This window comes from Notothenia rossii (assembly GCF_949606895.1).
Source record: "Notothenia rossii genome assembly, chromosome: 2".
Lineage (NCBI taxonomy): Eukaryota > Metazoa > Chordata > Actinopteri > Perciformes > Nototheniidae > Notothenia > Notothenia rossii.
This window is the reverse complement of record NC_136904.1, coordinates 43,119,043-43,130,235: the sequence shown is the minus strand read 5'-3', so window position 1 is coordinate 43,130,235 and position 11,193 is coordinate 43,119,043. Positions and strand designations below refer to the sequence as shown.

The 11,193-nt window shown below is 40.2% G+C and overlaps 1 protein-coding gene across 1 annotated transcript; it reads left to right on the top strand.

Moving 5' to 3' along the window:
- The first annotated feature begins 5,205 nt into the window (after positions 1–5,205).
- LOC307029293 (tumor protein p53-inducible nuclear protein 2) lies at positions 5,206–11,187 on the top strand. Its single transcript, XM_079665109.1, has 4 exons — positions 5,206–5,406; positions 7,001–7,140; positions 7,246–7,387; positions 10,077–11,187. Exons 2-4 carry the CDS (start codon positions 7,020–7,022, stop codon positions 10,303–10,305), a joined length of 492 nt encoding a protein of 163 aa, XP_079521235.1. The 5' UTR covers positions 5,206–5,406; positions 7,001–7,019; the 3' UTR covers positions 10,306–11,187.
- The last annotated feature ends 6 nt before the right edge of the window (positions 11,188–11,193 follow it).

The window sequence follows — 11,193 nt, the reverse complement described above, 5'->3', positions numbered from 1 at the left end:
TTTATTTGGGGGTGGACCTCACATCCTCTTGGGGGGGCCTCACATCCTCCAGGGGGGATCTCACATCTTCGAGGGGGGTCCTCACCTCCTCTAAAAGATTTTTTTTTTAAATGTTGAAGTGAAATGCACCAATCTGCTGCACTTTGAGTACAAAATGAATTTATGGATACAGCTCTCAACACTCATATGAAAGGGAGCTGTATACGTTTCAATACTCCAATCATCTTTAGAATATTATCACAACCAATAAAAAATCATTTAAACTGGTTTATTCTTATCTTATGTTACCTAATTAGCATTCTTTCTTTTTATTTATGCATATTTTACTAATCACTCCCCTTTTAAACTGTGTTTTCTACTTTCCTATAGTACACACTGGAATGACTTCTTACTTTATCTATATTAAATAGATAAAAGTGTGCTCTCCCTAGCTCGCTCTCTCGCTCTCTCTCTCTCTCTCTCTCTCTCTCTCTCTCTCTCTCTCGCTCGCTCACAGAGGCTGTGTGCTCCTCCTTGGCGATGACGGGTTGCGTTAAAAAAAAAATAATAAACATATTTGTAAAGTGGGAGGACACAAACGGGATTTCGAAAAGTGCGGGGGACATGTCCCCAGTGGAGATTACGCCATGCCTGTGTGTGCGTCAAGTGGAATAAATATATATGCAAGTTACAACACACACAGAGTAAAACTCTGCTCCTCATGTGTTGTATAGAGAGGCGAAGTCCCTCCCTTTCCGGGGGAGCTCATGGGACCCCGGAAGCGGAAAATTATACATTGAATTAAATGGAGAGAGAAAACGTATCTTTTGATCCCGTTTGAATTGTGCCACGAACTACACATATGATGTTTGTCAATTTAAAAGAACATTTTGCAAGTCAAAAAAATAAAAATGTGTCGTAAAACTGTGAAGTAACACATTTTTTTGTGTTAAGCCGCTCAGTGAACTACATGTCTCTGGTCCCGCACAATACGCGTCACCAACACAAAGATGGCCGTCACGTTGGCACATTTCACCTCATTCTTTCAGAATGAGAATAAAAGTATAAAACGAGGTGAAAATCACTACAAGTCTGGGCATGTTGAGAGCTGTACATACACGAAAGGGGAGTTAGTCGGTTCTGTAAGAGCCAGCATGCGGGACCGGCTTTACAAGGTTTCGGTGAGTAACATAAGTGCAATGTTTAACGTTAATGTCAGTCAATAAGGAGGAGAATGAAAAAGAAGATGATGAACCACAGACCCGGCATATAATGAATGCAGTGTGCTTAATTTATGTTACTGTTATCAATAGCATTAGTTGACTGAGAAAACCGTCAAGAAAAAAAGTTTAGCGATGTTACGAGTCGACTAGTATAATATGCCCACGGCTGTGATTGACAACCTGGACAGCCAGTCAGAAGCTAGAATGCCAACCTAGAGAGCCAATCAGAACCTAGAACGGGTGTACTGTATACGGGTGTGTATGCTATGGATAACATTAGTGTTCACAAGAACAAGGTACACTCCCGTGTTTTGTTTTAGTTGCTCTTCAGATTGAAGCGGCCAGTTTTATATCAACTATATGTGTGATCTCCTTTTTACATCTCGTTGTGTCATTTGAGTTTATTTGCTGTGTGTAGATTCAAGGATTTTGGTTATCTTGTCAATTTGTTTGGTTATCTAGGCACAGCTGTGTGTGACTCCGTCTGGTACACTGGTATGTGTTTTCCTAATGTAGAGAGCATTGATTAATTCATAAACTACACACTGAGTCTAGATCCTGACCAAATCCTTTTTTTTTGATCAAATGTTTTTCAAAAATGTAATACACATTTAAAAAAATACAATGTACAATCACAACCAATACAACACAAATGACAAAAAATACAGAAAAAACAAAAAATAACAACAATCAGACAAGAGGAAAAAACTATGGAAAAATAAACCCTCCCACCCCCAGATCTGGACCATCCTTGTATTGCTCATTCAATCTATTATAGCATGTTAACAAACATGGTACTTACTTTATTTGTACAGATCTACATGGGAGAGGATGGCGCGATGCAGAGCGCTGTCTGTGGTTGTGCACGGGGGATGTACAAATGCAGCCACGCTGCAGCATTGGCAATATTTGCCATGTGGCAGATCAGCTCCACAGAAGTTGAGTGCCAGTGGAGGAAGCCTGGCACCGGTGTCTCAACTCTACCAACAGCAAGAGGAGACATACAACCCACTGGCCAGAGACATCGCCACTGAGGAAGTAGACTGGTTCAGGTCTGCACTGAGGGGCGCAGCGTGGCATGGCATGGCTTTTGTCACCTGAGCCAGAGCTGCAGCCTCAACATCAGGCCATTTTCAACGTGCCGGAGCTAGTGAAGGAGCATGGGGGTCGGGGGCTTGAGGCAATTCTTGCCTCAATGCAACTGAGCAGAGACCAGCAAGCTGCCATCCAGACAGCCAACGTAGGACAGCGGACAAATCCTCCGTGGCAGTTACACAGGCAGGGCAGGTTGACAGCCAGCAATTTTGGTGCTGTGCTGAGGTCGGGACTTTCATCCACTCCATGCGCGTCCCTCATGAAGAGGGTGCTTGGGGGGTACAATTTAGACGGCGTCATGGCTGTCAACTGGGGAGTTGTAAACGAGGTGTGTTTGGCCAGTGTGTTTGGCCTTTTAAGTGTGACACATATGTAGTGATAAATGCTTCACTTGACCACTGTTCCTAAATAAAAAAAGTTTTCTGCATCGTAAGTCATTTTTTCCAAATAATTACCAATATTTCACAAATTCTTCATGTCAACTTAAGAGCACAGCTGTATGTTGAGTGTCAGCTTTGCTTGGTTCATCTTACTGGGGGCAGCTACATGGATGTTGGTGCAGTCCACAATCATTTTGCAGTTGAAGGCAGAATGAATTTATTATTGACTCAGAATGAAGCACAACTTCATGTCATACAATACATTGACTTTATTTGTAATTGTGTAAAAAGATAAAGCATTGATTAGCAAGCAGGACCTGCAGGAACAGAGAACGGTGATGGATGGAGCTGGGAAGAGAGAAGAATAAAGAAAACAGATCAACTTTATTATCGGATATTAAAAATTCAATTTCAAAACAAGTTGCCGCTCCTACAGTTTTCTAGTATGTAAAGATGATTTCACATGACCTATGCAAAATATCACACTCAATACATGTGTCTCTCTGGGGGGTGCATTGTGCCTTTGATGTATATAAATAATATACCATAACCAAATACTATTACGTACAGTGGAAATCAGGTTGCCAGAGCAGGTCAGTGTGCATGTTCCTCAGGGTCTCAGCAGTTACAGGTGAGGTAAAGAAAATAAAAGAGAAAAAGGTCAGTAACAACACTTTAAAGTAACAACACTGAATAATTATCTCTTTTAATAATTTTCTCTCAGTAATCACTCAACTACTGTCTTTCCAACAAACAGATTGACTCACCCTCACTGTCATCACAATGACACATGTCCAGAAGAATGTCATGCAAAGCTGCCTGCCTGCCTGCCTGCCTTCCTTCGACTCTCCCTGAACTGCTTCCTGAGCACCCGGTGGAAGGCGCAGTAGGCTACTCTTCAAATGTTTCACGAAATACTTACCATGATGACTACTCTTACTGTTTAACATTTTGGTGTACTTCATGTAATAAAATAATAACTTCATGGTAAGGCTACTAAAAATGACAAGGCTAAGTAATGTAATGCTAACTAACGTGCTCGCTACTCGTCGCTACTAGCTAGGTAGCTAACTTGACTATGTTCCATGCACAACATGTATATTACCTATGATATTACCTGATATGTCTGATCCAGCGACTCCTGGTCCTTTCATAAGACGGGAAGTGATAGAACGAGCAAGTGGTATGATCACTTTTGTGATTACAACATGGTACAAAGCACACAGGCTTCTTGTAAAAGTGAATTTATTGGAGCAATCTCTTTTATTTATTGGAGGGAATAAATCAGTTATGAAATGTTCTTCTTCGCTTTAATTACGAGTCTCAACCACTTGGAGCATTATCGCCTGTGACATCACATACGCGACCCAGAATGGGATTTGGGATTTGTAGTCTTTGTAGTCGCGTATTTTTCATAATATTATATTTCAACAGTTTTACGACAAAATGTGACTTTTTTAACATGGAAATGATTGTTTAAGATTGACAAACATCATATGTGTAGTTCGTGGCACAATTCAAACGGGATCAAAAGATACGTTTTCTCTCTCCATTGAATTCAATGTATAATTTTTCGCTTCCGGGGTCCCATGGACCGGAAGTAGATGGGCGTGACTTCGCCTCTCTATAGGCTGGCATAGGCTGTTCAATGGGGCTGTTATGTTGTGTAGATTCTGCCAGAAGGAAAATCAGCGGGGAGGTGCCACATTGCTTTTCTTCCCGACTGCAACGCTGGTCCCGCAAATCAAGCAAAACGTGATTGGTCGATATTCATTGTGGGGGTGGGGGAGGAGGGGTGTTAGATATATATAGAGTTGTAGTAAGTAGATAGAGTTCCCTATGATTTAGGTTTCGTTTATGCATAGAGTAGATTATTTTAATTACATTTCCTTTTTTGTTTTGGATTTGCTTGGCGAGCTATTTTTAGAACATGCCCGGCGGGCGACTCACGTTGCCCCTGCGGCGACTGAGTGCCCGCGGGCACCGTGTTGGCTACCCCTGTGTTATACTATACTTGCACTGCTTACCGTTTTCATACGTTATATATCTTAGCATATTCATACACACTGTTCATACTGCTCACAGGCTGCTGTGTATATCTATTCATACCCCTCACTGTTTATTCATCATTCAATTCATTCTATCTTTTATTCTGTAGATTGTGTACATTACTTTTCACTTTACTGCTTGTTGCACTCCTGGTTGGAAGCTAAACTGCATTTCGTAATGTAAGGAATGTAAAGGAACAAATGTATTTACTTAGTACATATCTGACATTAACGATTAAACACATTTGTGCACTCTTTATAAATGCAAACCGAGTCAAGCCGACTCCGGAGGTGGCGGTATGCACCTTAAAGTTGTTTGCAATCTGCCAAAAAACCGAGAGAAGAAGAAGAAGAAGAAGAAGAAGAAGAAGAAGCCGACTCGGAGCTGTCCGACTTCAGGCGAGCTTTTGGAGACCTCCCCCGGCTGCGATCGGCTATTCTCGTCTACTTTCAAGGTGAGCCGCAACGCGTCTCAAACAAGCCTATTGACTGACGTACAACTGTCCCGCCTCAGAGGGCGTGGCTTGGTGACGTTTCAGGACCGTATGTTCAGGACACAGGGAGGACTCTCCGAAAAACAACTTTGAGATCAAAACAATATCTGAAGAACAAGCAACACAGAAGGATCATTTGGGTATAAAGGCCACACCCGAGGAAAAACATTTATTTTTATTTAATCAGGTGAGTCATGATGTAGATATAAGCAGCACGGTCAAATACTGGCCTGTTTTAATGTTTGGATGTCATTTGTCTTTTGTTGTCGAAGTGCAATCCTCTGGCCAGTGATATGTCTTTGGTTTGTAATGCATGTTATCGTTGAATTTCCACCTCCACAAATCCACCCAATGCTATTATTATGATTAAATAAAACTGCATCGATGTGCAATCAGCTGTTCGTCCTGTAGATATCAGGTTATAATAGACCGGCCAGACAGGGATTATGTGTGTGTTTATAGGGAGGGGTCTGGTGACATTAGATTCCGGGCAAACACTGAAGGAAGTCATCCAGACACTGACACGGGTAAACACGGGTCGGTTTATGGAACTATGTTTGTCTTGAACAAACATGCAGTGTAGGCTATATATCTTTCACATAACACTAGAATTAAGGTAAAACAGGAGAAACCCAAAAGTATTTTTTTATTTTATTTTACGTAGTGTTTTTTTGAGTACCTTAAAAATCGCTTTTTTAATCAAATGTATTGTTATTATTTTCCTTATTTAATAAGCCTTATTTATGTTGCCTAAGAAGGACAGGGGACTTATAAACACACATGCAGTGTACATAATACACTTCCATAATGTTACAGGTTCATTGTTTAGGACAAAATGTCATCCAGCTGCGGTTTTAGGTCACGCCTACAACTTTTCTTCATGGGAGGAGTTTAAAGCAGTGTCGCAGGTTATATCATATTTTTGAAACCAGTCAAATTCTAGCGTCTTGTATCATCATGTTCCCTCAGCAGTAACATCTTAGGCTCGTGAGTCTGCGTCATGAAGCGACCTAGCAGCTCAGGGCTCAGGTTCCTGTGTTGGCGCAAGGGAAACATTGTTGATGCAGAGCAGGGGTTAGGTGATCACTGCAGAAGATCTGTGGGTTTTTATTAGCACAGCCTCACCGTGGAGCCCCCTGCTCTGCTCATGTGGACATATATCCAGGCGGAGAGGAGGTTCAGGTGGAAGAGGATTAAAGTAATACTTCACCCACACAATCACACATTTGTATCAGTTACCCTCGCTGTTTTACCTTGAATTGTTCTTGCATGAGAACAAAGAACCCAAAAACAAATAGTTCACAAACATGAGACACTTTGATGTTTAGCTGTATCATTAAAGACATAAACATTGTTTATTTTCCGTTCACCATACAGGCATTTATTTAAACCTTTTTTTTGTCCAGGAACCTTTGAGTGAGTAATTCATATTCAAATAGTTATTTATTGTTTTGTATTCCTTCATTAAAATGTGCTAATTCTTAACATCTTTTCCCTAAATACATATTTGTATTCTATTTTTTATTTTTAAGTGGACCTTCTGCTATAACTTCATAGGTTAATAAAAACCTCTGCTTTGTTTTGTATTTGTATTGCAATTTTTTATATATATTTGTAATGTTTTATTTATTTAATTCTGATTGAGGTTTGTGAACTCAGAACTCACTATCACATCCAAAATATGGAGTCACCCAATGTCCCCAGCTGCCAAAACCCTTCCAAAAAGAATTCACAGTGTGTTTTGTGCATTGTTTGATATTCTCACTATTGTTCATTCCCAGATAGCACCTGAGTCTGAAGATGTTCGGAAAGCTTCTCTCTCAGCTGCTCTGGAACGCTGGGGAGGCTTTTGAGGCAGTGGACTCTTATGAGGAGCTGATGGAGAGTGAGGAGGGAGGATGGATCATCGTTAATCTGCCAGGTAACAAATAAACCCTTCAGAGTCTGTGGCATTCACTTCTACATCATCCACTCAGTTTGGGTGCAGTGTGTTCTGGGATGTAAAGAGAAGATGTCCTCATTGCAGAGAACGAGCCCCTGTCGGCCCCCCCGGCGGGCCCCCTGGAGAACCTGCTGATCGAGCACCCCAGCATGTCCGTGTACCAAATTAGATGCATGATGAGCGGAGAGGAGGTTGGCTCTGACGAAGAGGAAGAGGACACCTCCAGGTTAGTCTTCATTCAGACACACTCGCCTTAGACATTGATGTATTTATTAGTTACCACACCTGGATGTCATCTTTCACGGAAACCTGTGAAAATCCCAAAGTGTGTTGTGTTTTCATTTTAAGAATCAAGGCTGGATTACAGAAGCTAACAATGTGTATAAAGTTTCAAGAGCTCCTTTAACTTGCATTAGTCAAATACAGAAGATTAATTAGCAGCATTTGTTGAAATAATGACCTTAAGGTTTTTATATGTGTAGTGGTAGAAGGAGCATTCAGCGGATTTATTTCATCTGTGTAAGTACTGCACTGTTAAAATACTCCATTATAAGTTCAAAGATATCAATCAAATGTACTTTAACTCTCAAAAGTAGTCATGGTGTATTGCACTCATTTTAATATTAGTATATATTGTTATAAATTATTGATTATGCTGAATTTTTTTTAGGTATGGTTTTCTGTTGTAGTTAGTCGATATAGAACTATTAACCAAATCAAAGTACAAGTGTGCAACCTTTCATTGACTCAATAGAGTGCCACAGTCCTAAAACACGGAAGTAAGCTGCGCATGGGTTCCCTCGACAAAAAAGCAATGGGATTTCTCCATAGGATTTTGGAAAATAGCTGGAAATAAGGTCGGCGGAAAACCAACCTGTTAGATAAATGCACGTTTTGTTCAGCCGGATAATATCCACATGTCTACCCTACTTTTATAATTGTATTACTACTTTCATTAATAATTATAAATCTAATCGATAGATTTATGATTAAAAAAATTATAAAAGTAGGGTCGACATGTGGATATTATCCGGCTGAACAAAACGTGATCCGTCCCTTAAATGTTTGTCAACCACAGACCTTATTTCCAGCTATTTTCTAAAATCCAATGGAGAAATTCCATTGGTTTTTGTCGAAGGAACCCATGCACAGCTTACTTCCGGGTTTTAGGACGCGTCACTGTGGCACTCTATATCGATTTTGATGTTTATTAGGATGCTGGATAACGTAACATTCCTGGGAAGGCTCAATCTCAAGAACAATTTTTGGGATTTTTTTCAAATTTTGGAACAAACATCCACGTTGACTAAGTGACTGAATGGATTTTGGTTGATGAAGCTCAAAGTCACTCAAACTGAACATTTTCCCACCAATGTCTAACAGTGTATAGATGACGTCGCAGATATGCATGTAAACTGCAACTTGACTGGTTACAGGTGGCATACAACCGCAACACGTTCTAGTTTAACATCAAATCTTAAATGAGATACTTAAAGCGATGACAAATATTTAGTGAAATAAAAGGTAACATTTTTACTACCAGTGAAAAGAAGTTTAAAGTACCACACAATGGAAATACTTAAGAACAAGTGTTTCAAAACTATAATTGGGTAAATTACTTGAGTAAATTAATACTAGATAACATAAACATAGAAAGAGTATTTGAAATTAAGTTCCTTGGTGTGGTTTTAGACTACAAAATCAGCTGGAAACCTCATATCACTCATGTAAAAGCAAAACTGGCTAAAACTATCGCAAAATATTGGAAAAAGCCAGACACATTCTGGACTACAACTCATTGTATACTCTATATAACACACTGATATTACCATATCTGATTTACTGTGTGGAGATTTGGGGAAACACGTACAAAACCAACCTACAGCCGTTATGCACATTACAAAAAAGGGCTATAAGAGTTATCAATAATATTGGATATCTTGAACACACTAATGTATTATTTTTGAAGTCACACATATTGAAGTTTACTGATCTGGTTACATTTAAAACGGCACAAATCATGTACAGAGCAAGACATAATCTACTACCAAGGAAATTAAAAACATTGTTCGTAGACAGAGAGGGTGGGTATAATTTGAGAGGAAATCTACATTATAAACAACTCAAGGTCAGAACAACTCTGAGAAGTATGAGTATAACAATCTGTGGGGTGATTTTATGGAATGGTTTGGAGCAGGAGTTCAAACAAAGCACAAGCATAATTCAGTTTAAAAGGATGTACAGAAACACTTTTTTGAAAAACTATGAGAATGAAGAGAGGTGATTGAAGATGAGAAATGATTGTAAATGTATGTATAAATGTAAAGATGTGAGTAGGAATAACTTGCAGAAATGATTTAAAGGATAATCATTGATTAGCAGTAAGTAAGGGGTGGGAATTAATAAGCATTTGCTTCCTCCTGCTCCCTTTCGGACCCTTATTATTATTATGAATATTTTTTTTTTGAATATATAAATATTATTATGAATATTGATAAATAATGTATTCTAACAATACGGTATTCTATTTTTCACATTTATTATTTTGTATTTGTTTTTTGAAATCTGTTCGAAATAAAGATGAAAAAATGAAAAAAAAATATTGCAGTCTCAAGATTAATCTAAAACTATCCTCCTAAGAACTGTCATTCTCCTACAATATATAACATGTATATTACAATATAAACAGTGTTGTATTAGTATGAACACTGGATTGCACAGTTAAAGAGAGCTTTAGCTGGTGAATTAAGTTCAGTACAGTCTATTGAAGCTCTTGGGGAGAAGCGAAACAGTCTGCTGGCCACAGGCAGGAGGAACTTCCCGTGGTGCGTCTTAGTATCCTATCAGTGAACCTACTAACCTATCATCTAATATGCCATCAACACACGCTCTAACCCTCCCCTGTGTGTGTGCAGGCCGGTGGTGGTGAGGCGGCACATCTCCTGGCGCCTGGCTGCCTGGGGGGTCCCTCTGCCCGGCCACCTCCAGCTGCTGGCTGTGCAGAGGGCCGGCGCCCAGGCTGAGAGGAAGAAGCTGAGCCACGGAGGCCTCCACAGGCAGAACCTCGCCAAGATGCGCTTCTCCCCCACAGAGAAGCGCTACGGACACTTCAAGCAGCCCTGCCAGCGCCTCTGCAACAACTAAACAGGAAAGGGGGGGGGGGGGGGGCTTCAAGGTGCCTCCACCACAGCCCAGTTGTGCAGCACAGTGCCTTGACTCTGAATTACTCAGGTTTTCAAACCATTGTTTCACCTCACACAGATAATTTAGCATAAAGCAAAGCACAATCAGATTCACCACTTCCTGTGCAATCTGATTTAAATGTCATTATCCTGCACTGCAGCTGAAACCACTGAGAACAATCATTCTTGGACTCCTGATAACAGTCCGTCCCTCAGGTTGGAGAGCATTAGTTTAGATTCCTTAGATATAACCAGAGGTAGGGCTTCTAGGAAGTGTGTGTGTGTGTGTGTGTGTGTGTGTGTGTGTGTGTGTGTGTGTGTGTGTGTGTGTGTGTGTGTGTGTGTGTGTGTGTGTGTGTGTGTGTGTGTGTGTGTGTGTGTGTGTGTGTGTGTGTGTGTGTGTGTGTGTGTGTGTGTGTGTGTGTGTGTGTGTGTGTGTGTGTGTGTGCGGGGGGGTGGGGGTGGGTGTGTGTTTCTAAAAGTTTTGTAACTGTGAGCGAGGATTCACATATGAAAACTTCAAACCTGTAGAGTGATTTTTAATGCAATATCTACGATGCCGTTGGATTATCATGGCACAGTTTGAATGTTTTTTCTTGGTTTTATTCAGTATGTATTATTTCATGTGCCTTTGTTTTAGATGTTCTTGTAACAAGTGTTTTAAAGCTCGTACCATGCCACGGTGAGCTGTACAGTAATTATGTCGGGTGAAAACCCCCGGGTTTGTGTTTTGATTACCCACTATTTTCATGTCACAGAAATTGTTCATTTTAGACGAGTGTAAATACAGTCGAATATTATGTTTTTCTATTAGTGTATTTATAAAATGTACAAAAAAATGAAAGTCTTG